At 30.8% G+C, this 22,454-nt stretch overlaps 1 protein-coding gene across 2 annotated transcripts in view; it reads left to right on the plus strand.

Annotated features, from left to right (window-relative positions):
- LOC126887359 (uncharacterized) overlaps positions 1-22,129 on the plus strand; it is a 40,797-nt gene extending 18,668 nt beyond the window's left edge. For both annotated transcript variants that reach the window (XM_050654817.1, XM_050654818.1), the window contains exons 3-4: positions 5,507-5,794; positions 20,984-22,129. In XM_050654817.1, coding sequence (XP_050510774.1) covers positions 5,507-5,794; positions 20,984-21,947 — 1,252 coding nt within the window. In that variant the 3' untranslated portion in view covers positions 21,948-22,129. The remainder of the gene's footprint in view (positions 1-5,506; positions 5,795-20,983) is intronic.
- Positions 22,130-22,454: the final 325 nt, after the last annotated feature.

Genomic DNA, 22,454 nt, shown 5'->3' on the forward strand with positions numbered 1-22,454 from the left:
TAGCGATATAGGGTATTGACCAAAACATTTAGGTAAATCTGGAATTTCAACAATATCTTATAAATATAAATAATCGACCGAATCAATATATTGATAAAATTAGTGAATGTATTACACAACTGTATAATGTTGTTCTGAAGCTATTTTCTTGTGGCATTTTTACAATTTTAACTATTTATAATGGGAAATAAGCCACAATATTATCAAAAAATGATTTCTATTAACGTTTCGACGCCCAAATCGGGTGCCGTTGTCAAAATACAAAATATTATTATAAAATACCTTGTGAATGCGAACAGTTTTATATAGGTGAAACATCAAGACCATTAAACGTTAGAATAAGTGAACATCAATCTTATATTAAAAATAGAGAATTTGATAGATCTCAAATATGTCAACACGCATGGGATAATGAACATAGAGTTCAGTGGAGAGATTCAAGTATAGTCCTGAAAGAAACAGATAATAAAAAGAGAAAAATCAAAGAAGCGGCTCTAATTATGCTAAACGAAACCAATTGTGTCGCAAATTCCTCGGTGGAATGCAGTAGGATGTGGATACCCATACTGAAAGAGGAAGTCAATAGAAAGAAAATACCACAATTAGTAAGTCAATAGTCTAGTTGGTACATATTTTATATTTTAGTATTACTTATATATCCATGTATTATTGATATTATTTATAATTTAAACAAAATTATAGTAAAGTCAGAATTTGGTATTAATTTTGAGAGTAAATTAAATGTAAGACCAAATACTTACGATGTCGGGATAGTATCACGAGGTTTTTCCTGGTTTTCCCTCGTGATTTACTATGAGATCTCTAACGCGAGAATTTTAATGTCACCGTTGCATATGGTTGTCTTTTTAAAGACAGATCACATGCTATTATTTTTTTTGTGACGGATATTCTTGAGTTAGGGTTGATTTCATGTAATCGAATGAACTATCTTTCAGTAAAGTCGTCCCAGGAACGCAACTCATAAATATTGGCAATATCATTTTAAAGTCTTCTACTTTAAAATGTATCATATGTATCTGAATTGCCGATATAAATGAGTCAAATTAAATAAATTATTAGAAGAATTTTTTTACTAAGCAACAACATTTTTGTTTATGTTAGTAGTATTTTGTATTTTGACAACGGCACCCGATTTGGGCGTCGAAACGTTAATAAAAATAATTTTTTAATAATATTGTGGCTTATTTCCCATTATAAATAGTTAAAATTGTAAAAATGCCACAAGAAAATAGCTTCAGAACAACATTTTATTTATTGTCAATAAAAATTTAAATTTTTGGTGCAACTAGATTTCTATTAAATAATAATTGAAGACATAAGTGGATAAAGGTCATATGTCAAAAAATAATGTTTTTGAGTAATAAGCATTTTAGTGTCTTTCGTTCCAAGTTAATTATTTGTTTTATAAATTTGCATTGCTATACTTTTTTAAACAGGTATCTGAAGGTACTTTTTTACGCTTTAAATTAAATTTAAAAAAAGTTACCTTAAGCCAAATATTTCAAATTTTGTGGACATATTACCTTTATCCAAATAGTAAGTAGTAGAAAATTCTCCATATTTTCACATTTGACGTGGATAAAGGTATGATGTCCAAACGTAATTTTGGACATAATACCTTTATCCACCACAATTCGAAAACTATTGTGTGATATATTGCTTTTATACCTTCCTGTTATTTTTATTTTGCTAAAAATAGGTAATTTTAAAATTTTAACAGGTTAAACAGCATATGAGAAGAACAAAAAGCTAATAAAACAATTTTCTCAAAAAATGTGACATATGACCTTTATCCACTTATCTCTTCAATTATTTTATTTAAAAAAGTTATTATTATTAAATCATATTTAGGGGCCCGAAAATTGTGTAGTGCCTCGGGCCTGATTTGAAGTAAAATAGGCTCTGTTCCTAGATTATAACAATGCATTCGATACGGTGAAACATAATCCGTTAATAAAACTACTGAGGACAAAGAACATCGACACACAGGATATAAGAATAATAAATAATCTGTATTATGAACAAGAAGCTGTCATAAGAATAAATAATGTAAACATCAATAAAATAAAAATCAAAAGAGTCGTTAGACAGGGTTGTGTTTTGTCGCCATCACTGTTTAATGCATACTCAGAAGAAATATTCAAAAAAGCATTAGAAGATGAGGTAGCAGGCATAAAAATAAATGGCCTACTCATATGTGAAATTAGATACGCCGATGACACAAAACAGCAGAAACTATTACAGATCTACAAATAATTTTAGATAAGGTTGTTGCAACGAGTGAAGAATTTGGTCTGTCACTAAACATAAAGAAAACGAAATTCATGGTTATACCAAAGAAAAATATTAGAAACATAAATCTACACGTAAATAATAAGACGATAGAACGAGTTCAGAATTATAACTATTTTGGGCAAACATTAGTGAAACAAACGATTATACCAAAGAAATCCGAATTAGAATAGAAAAGGCTATAAGTGCATTCACTAATATGAAACAAATATTATGTAGTAGAGACCTCAGCCTAAATCTTAGAAAGCGAGTACTAAAATGTTATGTATTTTCTGTTCTTTTGTATGGCGTGGAGACATGGACTCTCAATAAACAATGCCTCAATAGATTGGAAGCATTTGAGATGTGGACGTATCGAAGAATGCTGAGAATCTCCTAGACAGACAGAATAACCAATGAGAAAGTACTAAGGAGAATACAGAACAGCAGGGAGATACTGGATTCCATCAAAATAAGAAAACTTCAATATTTGGGCCATATAACACGTGGTGACATATATGAACTCCTAAAATTAATTATGCAGGGAAAGCTTCAAAGAAGACGCAGCATAGGTAGGAGAAAAATGTCCTGGCTGAGAAATCTCAGAGGATGCTTTGGATGCAGCTCAACTGAACTCTTTCGGGCTGTAGTATTTTAGTACTTTTGATACAAGTGAGAATAGCAATGATGATTGCCAACCTTCGTCGCGGAGATGGTACGTAAAGAAGAAGGTGAAATTGTATATCAATCGACTCAAAGTTATTCGAAGAGTTCAAATATCGACTTTTGGAAAATCTAGGGCTTAGTCCTAGTGTTGTTCTGAAGCTATTTTCTTGTGGCATTTTTATAATCAAGTATATTCAAATGGGAAATAAGCCACAATTTTACCTAAAAATTATTTTATTAACGTTTCGACGCCCAAGTCGGGTGTCGTTGTCAAAATACAAAATAATACTAAATAAACAAAAATGGTGTTGCTTAGTAAAAAATTCTTCTAATAATTTATTTAATCTGACTCATTTATATCGGCAATTCAGACACGTATTATACATTTTAAAGTAGACGACTTTAAAATGATATTGCCAATATTGATGAGTTGCGTTCCTGGTACGACTTTACTAAAAGATAGTTCATTCGATTACATGAAATCAATCCCAACTCAAGAATATCCGCCACAAAAAATCATAGCATGTGATCTGTCTTTAAAAAGACAACCAAATGCAACGGTGGCACTGAAATTCTCGCGTTAGAGATTCCATAGTAAATCACGAGGGAAAACCAGGAAAAACCTCGTGATACTATCCCGACATCGTAAGTATTTGGGTTTACATTTAGTTTATTCTCAAAAATAATACCAAATTCTGACTTGATATTTTAAATTTTAAATAATACTAAAATACTAAATATGTACTAACTCGATATGTTACTGATTTACTAATTGTGGTATTTTCTTTCTATTGACTTCCTCCTTTAATATGGGTAACCACATCCTACTGCATTCTACCGAGGAATTTGCGATACAATTGGTTTCATTTAGCATAATTAGAGCCGCTTCTTTGATTTTTCTCTTTTTACTATCTGCTTCTTTCAGGACTATACTTGAATCTCTCCACTGAACTCTATGTTCATTATCCCATGCGTGTTGACATATTTGAGATCTATCAAATTCTCTATTTTTTATATAGGACTGATGTTCATTTACTCTAACGTCTAATGGTCTTGACGTTTCACCTATATAAAATTGTTCGCATTCATAAGGTATTTTATAAATACAATTCTTTGTTCTTTCTTGTTCACTGTTAGGTTTAGTTTTAGATAGAATAGATCTCAATGTGTTTGTTGTTTTGAATGTTGTTGATATGTTGAATTTATTTCCTATTGTTTTAAGTTTCTCGGATAGTCCTTTTATATATGCTATCGATATTTTCCTCGTATTATTTCTTGTGAATGTTGTAGGATCCCGTTCTAAGTTGTTCTGTTCCATTCGATCCAATCTTGATAATTCCTTATTTATAAACGATATGGGATAATCATTTTTTAATAAAACAGATGTTAACAATTGTTTTTCTTCTAAAAATGAATTTTCGTTAGAACAAGTAATTTTGGCTCTATCATATAAGGATTTAATGATTCCCTTTTTAACGTTGATGTTATGATTTGATTTGTAATTGAGATATCTGTTGGTGTGTATTGGTTTTCTATACACTTGAGTCTCATATCTAGTATCCTTCTTTGAGACCAAAACATCGAGGAAAGGTAGGGTGTTATTGTATTCCTTTTCCATTGTAAACTTTATTGTCTCTTCTTGATCGTTTATAATATTCAGGAACGTATCCAACAATTCCGATCTATGAGGCCATATGGAAAACACATCATCTACATATCTCCACCATACTGTGGGTTTTAAATTTTGTTTAGAAATGATATTAGTTTCGAAATCCTCCATAAATATATTAGCCAATAATGGAGATAAAGAAGAGCCCATTGCGAGACCAAAATTTTGTTTATAGAATTCATTATTTAGTTGAAAATAGGTATTATTAGTACATAATGTCAATAACTCCATTATAACTGATACATTTAGTCTTGTCCTAGTTGTTAATGTATTATCATTTTCTAATTTCGTTTTGATTATGTTTAAAGTTTTATCTAATGGCACATTTGTAAATAAACTGTTTATGTCAAAACTTACTAAAATATTATTTGGATTAAATTCAATATTTGATAATTTGTTTAAAAAATGTTGTGTATTTTTTTAAATGTGTCATTATTATTTGCAAATGGTTTTATAATATTTAATAAAAATTTTGATAGTTCACTACAAGGAGAATTGATGGTACTACAAATAGGTCTAAGTGGAATATTTGCTTTGTGAATTTTCGGTACTCCATAAAAATGTGGTGTCTTACTGTAATGAGGTGTCATTAATTTTCTTTGATAGTACGTTAGGTCATTTTTAAATTTGAATAAAGTTCTATAGATTTTGTTTTCCAGTGTCTTCGTTGGATCCTTCGTTAATTTGGTATAAGGTCCATTTGTAATTAGATCTGTAATTTTGTCCTCATATTGTACTTTATCCATTATTGCAGTTGCATTTCCTTTATTTTATTTTATATTTATTTTATACATTTACATACTTAGTCCTAGTATTTTGTTCTTAAAATATTTATAAGTAGAGTTTACAAATATTATACTATATATTTTATTTTTCCAGGTCAAATTCCAGGGCTATTGTCCACTGTGCTGATGAAACTGGTTATGTCATTTTAGAGGAAGGAACTGCCCAAAAGCCAAAAATCGATATTGATAGAGTAGAAATAACTAATAATCGCTACTGTATTGGCAAATTATCTTATATTGGCGATGACTTTTCCAAAATCATTAACATATTTTGGCCCAAACATGAAGCAAATATCTGGAGCAAGTTTCAGGATCTAGTAAATGATGAATTAGATACAACTGTAAGGGAACAAGTAAATAGCGTACTAAATAATGAGTTAAGGTAGGTATTGTCCTTTTCATGATCATTTTTCAGTGCGTCACAAATGATAGGAAAAAGGGTAAGTCCGTGATAATACACATTTATGACATTTATTCTAACATGACATTTTAGTTAGATCTGACAGTTGTCACATTTTATTTTCAATTTGGAATAAAAACAAATCAAATGTGTTTCTTGCATTTATAAAATGGTATTATCTTTGATTTGTATAGTCTTATAAATTATACAGATTATATTTGTAATATTATTATCTAATTAAAAAAAATTATTTTTTTATTATGGCGCCATCTATCGACAACTAGAATAACTAGAAGAAATGTTATAAAATTGTCACCGACGAAATGTAATCACCGACGTGCCTTTTTTTCTGTCACATACAATTTAATGCGTTAGAAAGAAATCGAAAAACTGTGACGCACTGAAAGATGATCATGAGAAATACTGTAGTCTTGATATTAACAACTATTCAAAATTTCTACGAACAAGTTTAAACAATGTTCTTTTTCTTCTGGTTCCTATCCGTTTCGGATGAAAGAAATCATATTGGCAATTATACTCCGCTGTGTCTAGGTACACGCTAACGTGTACGCAAATAAAAAAGTTAGGTACACGCTTAAACGTCATCAAATCAGTGACGTCACTATTTAGCGTGCACTCTGACTGGGTTTTTTTGGTACACGCTAATTTGAGCTGCGTGTATGCTGTGATATTTAAAAGTATCTGGTATGGTGAGTATCAGAGTGTGGTTAGAATTTGTCTAATCACTAATCACGTTGTGTTTACCCTTTAATATTGATTAATAGTAAAGAGTTTTCTTATTTTTTATTTGTTTAGTATTTTTTTAAATTAACTATGGAGTGTGGACAATTATTTAGTTCTATTAATGAGTTTAACAACATTCTAAAACAGTATGAAAAAGATAAAAGACAAAAATTCGTGATTAAGGGTAGCAGAAGTATTAAGATAAAATATACAGGACAATTGATTAGTGTGATAAAGCTCAGTAGATCCGCTACAGTAATAGATAGCAATAAAAGTTGGTAACAAAAATGGTTGCAAACTTTGAGCTTCATATTATAAAATTAGTTACAATGTTACAGCAGGGCGTTCGATACCATAGTGGCAGACCAAACTTATGTTTTTTAAATAGAACATCCTATATTTTATTTTATGTTCGAAATCGTCTTAAATAACTTCTCCATCACAAAAATATAAAGGTTTATTATGTTATACAGGGTATTCACAAAGTTAGAACCAATTATCTATGAAAATCGTAACAAGTTCAACTCCCTGTATAAATAAAAATAAACACAACAGCATTGATTTATAAACTGGTATAACTAACTTATGTATAAAAATTATTTTAACAGTGTTTTGTAGATGTCATGTCAACTAAATATTTATTTTGCCTACCTGAATACATACTTTTATATACACATTGATTTATTACAATAATTAAGTTTGAACATCTGAATAGTTCTGCTTCCCTTCCCGTAATAACAAATATTTTTCTATCAAACAAACACTAAACATATCACTAAACACATAATGACGTCACTTGCTTGATGAAGTTTAATTCGCGTGTACGCAACTTTTTTATTTGCGTACACGTTAACGTGTACCTAGACACAGCGATTATACTCGCTGCGGCTCGAAACAGTTCCATTGAGGTTTTCTTAAATAGGTACACGCTAACGTGTACGCAAATAAAAAAGTTAGGTACACGCGAAACGTCATCAAGTCAGTGACGTTACTATTTAGCGTGCACTGTTACTGTTTTTTTGCATACACGCTAACTTGAGCCGCGTGTATGCAGTGGTAAGATACCGCGAGTATCAGAGAGTCAGAGTGTTAGAATTTGTTTAATCGCGTTGTGTTTACACTTTAATATTGATTAGTAAAGAGATTTCTTATTCTTTATTTGTTTAGTGTTTGTTTTTAAATTAACTATGAAGTGGGACTAAGGACAACTATTTAGTTCTTTTAATGAGTTTAACATTTTAACAGCATGAAAAAGATAAGAGACTATAAATTAATATATATTTTTTTAAAAAAGACTAAGTTTTCACTCTAATGGCATATAAAACAACATAATGCTATTCTACATCCCACCAGAATGAAAACAATGGGAACCTTCTCTGGTTACACCTCCGAGGCTTCTACAATTTGCAAGCCATACGGATGCTGATACTAAGGAAGATGAGGGAATTATACAGTTTACAATTCACGTCCTATCTGCTCAGCGCGGTAAAGTTCCAACGAGAATGGTTCCCTTCATACTCCACACAGAGTAAATGTAAATCAAAAATGAATAACCATTTTCAATTTCGTTGCAAAACGAAAACACAGCCGAACCATATTCTAGTCCAATCAGAGAGTGCTGTAAGCACCCCTACCGGTTTCGAAACTTATTAGTCTCTCATCAGGAGGCACATATGCTGCTCTCCCTGATCCAACCAAAACAAACCCCAGCATGCAGTCCCGGATTGCAACGAACGAAATGGCATAGATGCCCCAGCGGCAACTGCTTGCAAAAAGACTAAGTTTTCACTCTAATGGCATATAAAACAACATAATGCTATTCTACATCCCACCAGAATGAAAACAATGGGAACCTTCTCTGGTTACACCTCCGAGGCTTCTACAATTTGCAAGCCATACGGATGCTGATACTAAGGAAGATGAGGGAATTATACAATTTACAATTCACGTCCCATATTTTTTTAGTTATAAATGAAATAGTATTAGCGTCCAAAATTAAAATAAAAGGAAGACCTAAAGCTTTTACAATAATAATTAACTTATTCTGAAGCTATTTACAACGTTGTTGTTAAATGTTAAAGTACCTAACTTTTTTATTATCCAACATAAGCGAATTAATCAAAAAACAGAATGTTAAGAAAACCTGCGGCTATAGTTGGGTTTTAATTTCAATATTTTATAAATGCTAGAATATTACACAGGGTGTGGTGAACTTTGAGAATAAAACACAGTTTGATTGGTACACCCAGTATACAATGATCATTTACCTGTCTAGCAATAATTTTATTACAGCGACATTGTTAAAGAATAAGGCTATAAAATGTTAAAAAAATCACTTAAATCGGACAACAGATTTAGAAAATTCACGACATCAAAAATTACCCATTTTGTGGGCTGGCCATTTTTTGTGTCGCTCAGTGTACATATTATATAGATATAAATTGCGCGTCATAGAAAACGGGCACGGGTAATTTTTGAGGTTGCGTATCTCCTAAACCTGGTGTCCGATTTAAGTGATTTTTTGAATATCTTATAGCCTTATTATTTGTCAATATCTCTGTAATAATATTTTTGCTAAACAGGTAAATTTTCATTGTATACCGAGTGTACGAATCATACTATGTTTTTTCTCAAAGTTCGCAACACCCTGTGGAATATCATAGCATTTATAAAATACTGAAATTAAAACCCAACTATAGCCTCAGGTTTTCTCAATATTCTCCTTTTTGATTCATTAGCTTATGTTGGATAATACAAAAGTTAGGTACTTTAACAATTAGCCATGTTCTTTTTCAGTACAGGGTGTTTCTAAACAAGTGCGACAAACTTTAAGGGGTAATTGTAAGTTAAAAAATAATGACAGTTAGCTTTATAATCGTATGTCCGCAAATGCTTCGTTTGCGAGATACGGGATGTTGAATTTTTTCTTACAAACTGACGATTTATTTATTGTTTTAAAACCGGTTAAGATATGTAAATTAAATTTGGTGGACTTTAAGACGTAGTTATTGCAAATTTTTTAACATACAATTAAGAATTTTATATTCACCATTGGCGTGCATACGGGTAATATGATCGGTCATATTACCCGTATGCATGCCAATAGTGAATATAAAATTCTTGATTGCAAGTCAAAAAATTCGCAATAACTATCTCTTAGAACCTACCAAATTTCATTTGCATGTCTTAACCGGTTTGAGGGCAATAAAATAAATCGTCAGTTTGTAAAAAAATTCAACATCCCGTATCTCGTAAACGAAGCATTTGCGGACATAAGTTTATAAAGCAAACGGTCATTATTTTTTCATGCAGAATTTCCCCTTACAGTTTGTCGCACTTATTTACCAACAACCTATACTGATGAAGAACATGACTAGTTGTTAAAGTACATAACTTTTGCATTATCCAACATAAGAGAATGAATCAAAAACAGAATGTTTAGAAAACCTGAGGCTATAGTAGGGATGTAATTTCAGTATTTTATAAAAGCTAGAATATTCCACAGGGTGCTGCGAACTTTGAGAAAAAAAACACAGTTTGATTCGTACACCCTGTATACAATGAAAATTTACCTGTTTAGCAAAAATATTACTACAGGAATATTGACACAGAATAAGGCTATAACATATGCAAAGAATCACGTAAATCGGACAACAGGTTAAGGAGATACGCGACATAAAAAATGACCCATTTTTTAGGGTGCCCGTTTTCTATGACGCGCAGTGTATAATAATGCTCTTAAATATATATATATATATATATATATATATATATATATATATATATATATATATATATATATATATGGATTCCGACTTTAGGAAGCCAAAAACGCTATATCGCACCGGTCATACGAAGCCCGACACCTCCTTACGAAGCCCGGATTCGGGCTTCGTAATTCTTTAATGTTATTTCCCCAAAAAACGTACTTTACACCATCTCTCGATATTTTAACCAAGCTCAGAACATGTAAATACGCTTGGGCTTCATATATATTCGGACAAATTTTAGAAATGTACCATAGGTAGCTCTGAAATCATGATTAACAATACGAAGCCCGGGCTTCTTATGCCTGGAATTATTATCAAAACATACACTCGTAGTTCATGGTATCTACCACCAGTTTGCGCTGCGAAAAAAAGTATATACTCTGTAGAAGTTCAGCAGCGTTAGGAAGCCCACATTGAGCTACCGATTATAAGAAGCCCTGAAGTTTGGCAACGTTTTTGCGTATGCCTCAAAGTATTATAAGGTTGTAAACATTTTTAATATTACCTGGCAATGCACATTTTTCGTATTTTTGGGTCGTTCATCGTCATTTATCTTGTGTACTAAGACTCCCGAGAACAGATTATGGTAATTCTTAGCCTGTACACAGTAAGATACCGACAGAAAAAAGATTTAAAAATTGAATCGCAAAAGAATTATTTATTTTAATTGATACAATTAATACAAATTAATAGTTTGTATTACTAATTTACTACTTTAGTTTGTAATAAGCCACAAAATTTGCCACCAAATAGGAAATTAATATGACAAATTAAATTATTGTTTTTTTTTTAAAGGTTAATGCCTCGACAACTAATGGCCATTGGCATGGTAGGTATGGTAATTTTTAACAGTTAGGTACCTAGTGTAATGTGTAGTGTGTGTGTGTTGAGTAAGTGTCTTGTTACTTTGCAAAGTTGACGTCATTGTCTTTGCAAAGAGACGCTAACTGTATCTGAACGTCTGCGGTCCCTCCGGTGAGTACCGATCCCACAAGGGCAGAAACTATTTTCGTTTATTAATTTATAATAAATGAAACATTTCTGACCCTGGTGAGATTCGAACTCACAACCATTAGGATTTTTCGATCCAAAGGTAGGCGCTCTTACCACTCAGCCAAGGACGGGGTTAAAGTTATTATTATTAAATATTACTTTATAAAATTAAAAATAGTCATTCTTACGAATTATGCGTATTATTCTGATTCTGATACGATGAACACTTGTTTGTTGGGTCTGAGCCACACAATTGAGGGTTAGGCCACTGTTTCATTCGTATTTTTAGTATTTGTCAAGGCAACAATACATTATGTAGTGCCATCTTGCCAAATATAGAGCTAGATTGTGTAGACCACTGTTGAACCATATATCCAATTTTTCTGCTTTTATTGATGTATTAATCTAAAAATGCTCAATTTGTGGACTGTGCCACTGTTGCTCTGAGCGCCTCATTTAATACAAATACAAAATATTTAATACAAATGCATATAGATTTTCCCTTCGGAAAAAATCAAACAATATAGATCTTTTTTAATTTCATTAAGGGGATGGGTACGTAGTTTCTGCTGAAATGCTACTCAAATGGAATTCATTTTTTTTTTCGAATTCTGAGAAAACTAATAAGTATTTTTGAAAATTTTAAACTCAGAATAAGAGATTACGTTATTAGCGAGGGCCGAAAGTCCCTGAGAACTTCTATAATGTTTATTTTAATAAGTTACAGGGCTAAAAAAACTAAAAAAAAATTTAGTGTGACTTTTAATTTCAAAATATCTCATTCAAAATAAACTTTTTTTTATTGTAAGAGACTTTCGGCCCTCGGTAATAATTTAGTCTTTCATTTTGCGTTTAAATTTTTCAAAAATATTTATTGTTTTTTTTTCAGGATTTGAAAAAAAAATGAACACAATGTCCGTGGTAATATTTTCCAAATCTTTGTCAGTAGTAAATAGAATATTGCCAGCATATTGTCAGTCAGACAGTGACAATTTTAAATATTTGACCTGGCATCGGGAATATTTTCAGTTGTTGATTAAATAATATTGATAGTGTGAGTGTGTTTGATAAACAATTGATTTAAGACGTGAACTGTTGTTACAGATGTTCAAAATTGTAAGCGTTTCATAGTAACAATATATTATTAAAAAATCACTTTATCACTTTTCCTCTTTTCTCGATTGATTATTAGCTTTTGTTGTACAGTAGATAAATTATTACTGAATACATAGGTAGTGAAAAAATTATCAGTAGTAATTGCACAAGAGCTCTGAAATTATCGAATTTTTCCCGAGTGACACTTTGACAGTATTAATTTCACGACCCGAAGGGGAGTGAAATTACGTCAAGTGGCACGAGGGAAACAATTCGATAATAATTTCAGAGATGGAGCTGCAATTTGCTGCGATTATTTCATGAATAAAACTGTTTAAAACCAAAATTTTATTGTAATTTATTTATGTAAGTACAAATTAGTACAATTAAACACACAGTTGTTATAAATATTTGACGATTGAAAGTCATCACTTTTATAAGTTTTAAAACAGTAATTTTCATTAATGTCACTGAATGTATTTTTTCCTAGCAATGAAGGGCATCTGAAGTAATATACTTGACGATGGGATATTATTAAAAATGATCAATTTAATTTGTATTTCTGTAGCTTTCTATTGGTCGGAAATATGAAATAATCATATTAATTAACTGAATTAACAATTAAGGTAATTAATTATACTAGTAAAAGTTATCCAAGAACATTCAAGAGCCATCTTTACAGTTAATGATGAAATTGTCAAGTAAAGTTTACATATCCATACCAGTGACAATTTTACTACAAGTAATTTGCCGTGTAAAGACAGAAAAAGTAGGGATAGCCTTAAAATATTTGCGAATTATGTACCGATGGCCCTAAGAAATGTTTAATAAACAACATATTAAAAAGTTCTACTCTAGAAGTGGGCACTTAATTTTTTATTAAACAAATGAACTGCGAAATTAGATGTTTCTTTAAATAACCCCGAAAATATAAATTTTAGAAAAAAACTGACTTGACTATTGAAAAATTCAGACTATTGAAAAAAACCTTATAATATAAGATTAAAATTTTTATAAAATTAAATCTGTAGCTTCTATAATTTTTTATTTATAACGCTAAAGTCACCCTTCTCACAAACATTGGCGCACTGTAAACTAGCGAAGTGCACGGCTGAGTTATTTCAGTGTATTTATCTAATTAATGGATCAAATAAAAGTTTACAAATTGGACAAGAAAGAAGGAAATTAAGAGAAGGAACAAGAAAGGATAGATTAATTGGAAAGAAGAACAATTAAGCTATCTTATGGTTATAATAAAAAGAAATAAAATGTATGGGCATAAGTACGGTGTGGGTTGAATTTTGTTTAAACATTATTTAAAATTGTGTAACTAATAAAATTTTTCTTATAAAGCTCTCAAATTTGTACAACTTACCTTTCAAACATCTTACTAAACAATGTTTCATTCAAAAAAATGCCAAAAATTTAATTCAAATGATATGACGCAAAAAATGCAATTTTTGAAAACTTTTACGTAAGTTTTAAGTAAAAACGTAGTTTACAGAATTACCAGCACTTTAAAACGGTATTACTCAAGTTTGAAAAAAATTTTACAATTTTATAGGTGATTTTTTAAAGCATTTGATGTATTTTTTAAAATGTACTCAATAATTTTATTTTAGAAATGAAATAAACTATTCCTTTTTGACAAAAATTAAGAAAGATAACAAAAATGTAATACAAAAACCGAAAATTACCAACTAAAAAATTGTTTATAAAAAGTGATCAAAAATGTTTTCTCTAAAATTTAATAATAAGCTTGAACAATAATACATTTGTAATATTTATACATTACCAGACGTCTTTCATTTGATAAAAAATAAAATAAGATTAAAATGGGAACGACAGTGGGAAAATACTGTAGAAAACTCACAAAATACCTACTTTAAAATACATCCTACCCTACCATCCCCACCTCTATATATTTTCAACTACCCTACTTCAAAATTCTTTTCGGCAAGTGTTTTTCGACTTAAAACAAATCATGGGCGATTTCCATCGCACCTTGCTAAGCTGGGCATTATACAGTCCTCGGCCTGTAGTTGTGATCAGAACTCTTACGGAGATCTAAATCATATATTTTTCGGTTGCAAAAAACATTTTAAAAAATCCAATGATTTAATTCGTACACTTATTGAAATGAAATATTTTCTTCCATTAAATCTCACACACATTTTGTTAGCTGCCAATAAAAACACCTTGGAACTTTTAGTAAATTTTATTAAAGAAAATAAAATACAAATTTTAAACGGCATAACCCACATCTCTGTAGTTATACTATAAGAAAATTCCTTTTACAACTTTCTGTGGCAAATGGACTTGATTCCTTGCCATTATCTTTCCACACACACAATAATACATTTTCAACAAAAAAATATTTTTAGCTCTTAAACATTATGTCTGCGTAACTTCGAACCTATTAATAACTTTTTTATTACCAGTTTTACGAAAAAAGTTATTCTTTATAAAATACTCTGCATCGTATATGATCTCAGATGCAACCATCAAATATAAAATTTTAGTAATTTTACATACGAGGTTTTACATACGATTTTACATTTTGACATACGAGGTATGTAAAAAAATATGAATTTCACTCAAGAGTAAAGTACCTTTAGATTTCACAATATCGAAAATTGCTATTAAAAAAAGTTGTTTGGAATTACAAAATATGTTTCACTGTTCAATTACATTCTTCTAAATGAGATATTGTGAACTATAAAGGTATGGTATGTTTAACAGTAAATGGTCGAGTTCAATTAGTTACCACTATAAACATCCTGGAATAACCGATAATAGTATAAAAGGTCCGGTTTCAGGTAAAATTTAAATATGTTTTCTGGTAAAATTTCTTTGCTTTATTATGGGATTACCCATACCGTCTTCTTCTTCTTCTTCTTCAAGTGCCGTCTCCTAATCGGAGGTTGGATATCATCATCACTATCTTTACTATATCCACCGCTGCTCTAAAGAGTTCTATAGAACTTCATCTAAACCAGTCCCTTAAATTCTTACCGTCTAGTAAGTGTTAATTGTCAAAAGACCAACTCTGTCTACCTCGGTTGCTTATCGCTCCGGGTGGGTCTTAACAATGGGCCAGGTCAGATAAATTTAATAATATTTACGACCGCACTAATTGAACTCTACCATTTACTGTTGAACAAACCATACTGAACTGTTAAGCAAAAGTCATATTTTTTACATACCTCGTATAAAATTGAAAAAGTTTGATATCCGTAATTTGAGAAAACATTGAATTTTTTTTCAATTAGAATGATGTAAGTATAATAAAACATAGTTTTTAATTCCCAACAACTTTTTATAATACCCATATGTTGATATTCTGGAATATAAAGGTACTTTACTCTTTAACAAAATTCGAATTTTTGACATACCTCGTATAAAATTGATAAAACTTGATATCTGATGATTGGGTTTTAGATTTTAGACTATGCAGAGCAATTTATGAAGAATAAACTTTTTTTCGTAAAATTTGTAATAAAAATGTTTTAAATACGGTTCCTTGCTACGCAGACATAGTGTAGAAGAGCTTCTTTATAAGCATTTTCAAATTGTAATGCCATATTCGGATTCAGCATAATCAAAAACAAAATAGAAACAAAATTCAACGATATTTTTAAAATTATTTTAAATTATATAATTTAACATGATTGTTTGGAATTAAGAACTATATTCTGATATGCAATTTCATCCTTCTAATACAAAAAAAATTTTGAAAATTTTTCTAATCAATATTATTTTTAGTTGTTTATTTCAATTATGATACATATAGCTATTTGTATAACAAGGGAGGAAAGTGCTACTTTTCCTCCCGAGAATGAAGTTTCGTTACAGCGGAGGGCAGTAATCATTCAAGGGAGGAACAGGCACTTTACTCCCATGTTATACATATGGTTTTTCCACCTTCCTCAAATAACAAGTCATTTTTTCATTTTTACTTAATTTATTTATGTAACTAACCAACAGAATTTATTCGAACTAAAACTAATAAGTACGTACAATATAACTGTCAATTGTCAAATATAAGTCAAAATAAAAATGTAAACATTGTTAAATCAAAATAACAATTTACAGTTTTTTACCATTCTGTGAAATACAGAGTGTTTTATAAATAAACGTTAAAATGTATACAAACTTACGTAATAGAAAATAGATATTGTACGTCAATAGGGCGTCAATAAGTTATATTTTTATGAATGAAATACCATGATGTCACTTTTACTTTTCCTCCCTAGGGAGGAAAAGTACAACTTTGCTCCCTACAATCAGGTCCGGAAAAGTATACTTTCGGTAGAGCTAGGTGGAAAACTCTTTTATTATTCACTTTACGACAAACAGTTATTCTTTATAAAATGTTCTACAGGGTCTAAAACCTAAAATACAACCGTCTTATATCAAATTTTGTCAATTTTATACGAGGTATATAAAAAAAATATGAATTTGCTCAAGAGTACTTAAATAATATACCCTTATTTTTCACAATATTGAAAATTGTGCTTATGTAAAGTTGTTTAGAACTAAAAACCATAATTAACCAGCCAGTGGTGGCTATATGAGATTTTCTCTCACGGTTTCAGAAAATTGCACAGAATTTTTTTTCTGGGAAATTATACGATCTGTAGTTCCTTCTAGTCTCCTAACTATCCTCCCTCGACAATCTAATAGAATCGTCCGCTTAGATAGTGACTCAGTTGACCTAATATCACCCAATTGTTGAGTCAGCGCGCTTCAAGTGAGACATTCTCTCATCAAGCGACCACCCGCGTTACGAACTGTACATAAAAATTAATTTTATTTTGGCACTTAAAACCTGAAATAATGTAAAAAAAAATTGTAATTGTCATCAATCAATTTTTGCAGAGCATTTTTGTTGTGCTGTGCTGTAAATAATCAAGATACGGAGATTGATTAATATTGGTTTAATTCCGATTATTTCTTTTTATTTTATTATATTATTATCTATATTATGTTATATTCTTTTTTTCTTATTATTAATTAATAAAAAAATTTTAAAAGCTGTTTTAAAAACTTTATTTTGTAAAAAAGGTAAAATTTGGATATGTGAGAGAAAATCTCACGCGCGACCACTCGCGTAACAATCTACCTAGCGACCAATGCCGGGTCGCTAGGTTGGGAATCTATCTTTGGTTGGGAAATAAGCCACAATTAAATTGAAAAAATAATTTTATTCGCGTTTCGACGCCCAAATCGGATGTCGTTGTCAAAATATAAAATATTACTAATATTTACTAGGTAATATTTTGTATTTTGAAAAGGACATCCGATTTGGGCGTCGAAACGTTAATAAAATTATTTTTTCAATTTAATTGTGGCTTATTTCCCAATCAAAATAATTATAAAAATGCCACAAGAAAATAGCTTCAGAACAACACTAAAAACCACCTTCCAATATTCCATCCTTCTCATTGAAATATTCTGAACTATAAAGGTACTTTATTCTTGATCGAAATTAATCTTTTTTGACATACCTCGTATAAAATTAATCAAAATTGATATAAGATGGTTGTATTTAAGATCTTTGGCCATGCAGAACTTTTTACAGAGGATATCTTTTTTTCGTATGATTAATAATAAAAGAGTTATCATAATTGAAATAACTGAAAATAATGTTGTATATCCATAATTAAAAAAAATTCAACTTTTTTTTAATTAGAAAGATGAAATGGCATATTAGAATATAGTTCTTAATTCCAAACAACTTTTCATTATAACAATTTTTAATATTTTGAATAATAAAGCTACTTTACTCTTGAGTAAAATTCATATTTTTTGACATAATATCTCGTATACGGCTTAAAAAAAATGAACTGATGCACAACATACACAACTTTTCACGTTGACGAACAGAACGTCTATAGTCGTCTAATTTCCATTGATGTAATGTGACACTACGTCTATATACGCTGAATTTTTCCCTATTCTACTTTGCAAAATACATATAGTGTCACAACACTTGCTTATACATTTGACGCAGTGTCCGTCAACGTGTTAATTGGACACACTGTACAAAACAATTATTGTTATTGTTTAAACAAATAATAAACAATTAGCGGCAAAATCTGTGAGTAGAACTTTTTACTTTAACATGTATATAAACTAACAAAAAAAGTTTTAGAAAAAGATAATCTTGTTTGAATTGCTCCGAAACAATGCATCTTTTCGTTCTATCTTGACTCTTCTAAAATGCTTCGTATAGATTGCTGAATAGAATTGGGCTTCTTATAACAGGCAATATGACGACTTATATACACATATAAGGATCTCGTAGAACAGTCGTATTATTCAAACGTAAATTAAAACATGGCAACATCGTCGGGCTTCGTATAATGCGTAATCCATATACACTGTGAACGAGTTTATACGAGTGGGCTTCGTAAGACTGTAGGAATAAGACAGTGCTACAATCGACTTACCCCGTAAACCGCGGGCTTCCATTCATCTGCAGGTTGTAGCGGGCTTCCTATCATTTGTGAGCCATATATATATATATATATATATATATATATATATATATATATATATATATATATATATATATATATATATAAAACAAACAAATGAAATAGAGAATGCGGAAAAATCCCCTTACGAACAATTCACACATCCACTACTTCGGGTTGGGAAAAATTTTTTGAATAGAATCGAAGATCCAAACACCAGCTCTTAGAAATGTGTTTCGCCCTCTTCAACCTCTATGGGCTCATCGGTGAAGATGAGAGGTTGAATATCTTCAGACACATTCCAATAAAAAAACAACATTCGAGACCTAGACATAGCAGGAACGTAAATCTACGCCCAACCTGACAATGCCATTCTCAAGTTTTAATTCCCTAATTACTTTAGAGTAAGTAAGATAATGTTTATGAAAAAACAAAAGATGTAGATCTTTGAAACACACTCAGTGATCAAAAGATCCACAGGTACTGGTTTGGACGACCACTCGTACGAAAACAAACAAATGAAATAGAGAATGCGGAAAAATCCCCTTACGAACAATTCACACATCCACTACTTCGGGTTGGGAAAAATTTTTTGAATAGAATCGAAGATCCAAACACCAGCTCTTAGAAATGTGTTTCGCCCTCTTCAACCTCTATGGGCTCATCGGTGAAGATGAGAGGTTGAATATCTTCAGACACATTCCAATCAAAAAACAACATTCGAGACCTAGACATAGCAGGAACGTAAATCTACGCCCAACCTGACAATGCCATTCTCAAGTTTTAATTCCCTAATTACTTTAGAGTAAGTAAGATAATGTTTATGAAAAAACAAAAGATGTAGATCTTTGAAACACACTCAGTGATCAAAAGATCCACAGGTACTGGTTTGGACGACCACTCGTACGAAAACAAACAAATGAAATAGAGAATGCGGAAAAATCCCCTTACGAACAATTCACACATCCACTACTTCGGGTTGGGAAAAATTTTTTGAATAGAATCGAAGATCCAAACACCAGCTCTTAGAAATGTGTTTCGCCCTCTTCAACCTCTATGGGCTCATCGGTGAAGATGAGAGGTTGAATATCTTCAGACACATTCCAATCAAAAAACAACATTCGAGACCTAGACATAGCAGGAACGTAAATCTACGCCCAACCTGACAATGCCATTCTCAAGTTTTAATTCCCTAATTACTTTAGAGTAAGTAAGATAATGTTTATGAAAAAACAAAAGATGTAGATCTTTGAAACATACTATATATATATATATATATATATATATATATATATATATATATATATATATATATATATATATATATATATATATATATATAAAAAACAAACAAAAAAGAAGTCAATCTTTGAACACACTCAGTGATCAAAAGATACAAAGTTGGTTCACCGACCAATCGTAACAAAATCAACAAATGAAAAAGAGAATGTGGAAAAATCCCCTTACGAATAACTCACACATCCACTATTTCGGGCTGGGAAAAATTTTCTGAATAGAATCAAAGCATCAAACACCAGTTCTCAGAAATGTGTTTCGCCCTCTTCAACCTCCCTGGGCTCATCGGTAAAGATGAGAGGTTGAATATCTTTAGACACATTCCATCAAAAAACAACATCCGAGACATAGAACATAACATAACATAAGCCCGAAATAGTGGATGTGTGAGTTATTCGTAAGGGGATTTTTCCACATTCTCTATTTCATTTGTTGATATATATATATATATATATATATATATATATATATATATATATATATATATATATATATATATATATATATATATATATATATATATGCTTTCTGTTGTTTTCCGGGTTTGACTCCGCGTTGAATAATTTTGGTTTTGAGAAAAACCATTATTTTGACGACGTTTCGGCAAGATCTCACTTGCCATTGTCAAGTCAGGAGTCAAACCCGGAAAACAACAGAAAGCACATATAGCTCCCGCGGAAACTTCAAGTGTAACATATATATATATATATATATATATATATATATATATATATATATATATAAGACATTATATTCTATGTAATAATGTTATCTATATTTTATTTTTTTAGGATAATCAAAGACCACCTAGATGATCTTAACAAAAATATCGAAAATTCCGCTGACCTTTACAAAAACACATCAGACTTAATATTTGGTCTCGAAAAGGAATTTACATTTGCAGACTATAAGAATCATGAAATGAGTTTCTATTGTCTTCCATATTATTCAGCTCTGGTTACTTTGCAAGTACTTTATTACCAATTCGGGATTGTTAACCAAAAGAAGATCAATCTTCGGGACGAATATATCACGAAAATAAAAAATGATTCTAAAATTCTTGTTGATTTTGCAGTAACGTGGGTACAAAAAGTATTCACTGAGGAGTTGAATCATGTTTATGAAACGTGTGATGCTAATGAAATTTACAATTCTTTGCTTGCTGTTCGTTATTTATGCAACTCGCATGGATTACAGTTTATGGAGTATTGGCAAGCCATTGTGGCAGACCCCTTTCGTAAAACAAGACCAGATATAACTGCCATAGTTTATACAAAAGCATTTGGTACCCCCACTCCTACTTTAGCTAGACAAATGGTGCTTCTCTCCAATCCTCAGCCACTCACACCTGCTCTCATCGATGGTAAACGAAATAGAATCATTGAAATTGAGGTATACGAGACTAGTGATAAACAAGGCATCAGTGGTTTAGCAATAACCTATGAAAACGGAGATTACATTGTTCAAGGTGATGATACAGGTCTGGAAGGGGGTAAAATTGATCTAAGGAACAATTATCTTATTCGAGTTACAGCTGCTGGTCCAAATAGGTTGGACGCTCTATCTTTCCTTTTGGATGATGGTAGTACCCAATGTTTTGGCGTCGTGAATGGAGACAAGATGATCTATGAAATGTTGGACCATCATATAGCTGGAATTTTTATAGCTAATGATTGTTCCAAGTCAGAAAATCATCGAATGTTATCAAGGGTGGCTTGTATTACAGTATCTTATCAATTAATACCACAAGTTTAATTGTACAATGAACAAGAATTAAAAAAAAAGGTTGTGAATGGCTAAATGATACCCTGTCTATGCCATAAAAACAAAAAAATATTTCTGCACTGCATATACATAGTAATTCTTACTGTACTGTAATGTTCAAATACATTTAAAAATATGTAAAGTTATAAATAAAATGTTACTACTTAAAATTTCATACTATTTCTACAATTTGTAGTTCTGGTTGCTTATCATTAATTTGGTGTTCAAAAGATACGAGTATTTAGGTTTCATAGAATCAAACAAAGGAACAACTAAAGAAGATATAAAAAATAGACTAGAACAAACTAGAGACTGCATACGAAAATTGAACCCGGTTCTGTGGGATAAGAACATCAGTATAAAAACAAAGACAAGAATCTTCAATTTTGGTATCTACCGTAAACCTACACAGACTGATCACGTTATCCATTCCACTTCTAACCATCCTCTCTCACATAAACTTTCTGCATTTCATAGTTTTATACATAGATTAAACTC

Source organism: Diabrotica virgifera, chromosome 6 (genome assembly GCF_917563875.1).
Source record: "Diabrotica virgifera virgifera chromosome 6, PGI_DIABVI_V3a".
NCBI classification, from domain to species: Eukaryota; Metazoa; Arthropoda; class Insecta; order Coleoptera; family Chrysomelidae; genus Diabrotica; species Diabrotica virgifera.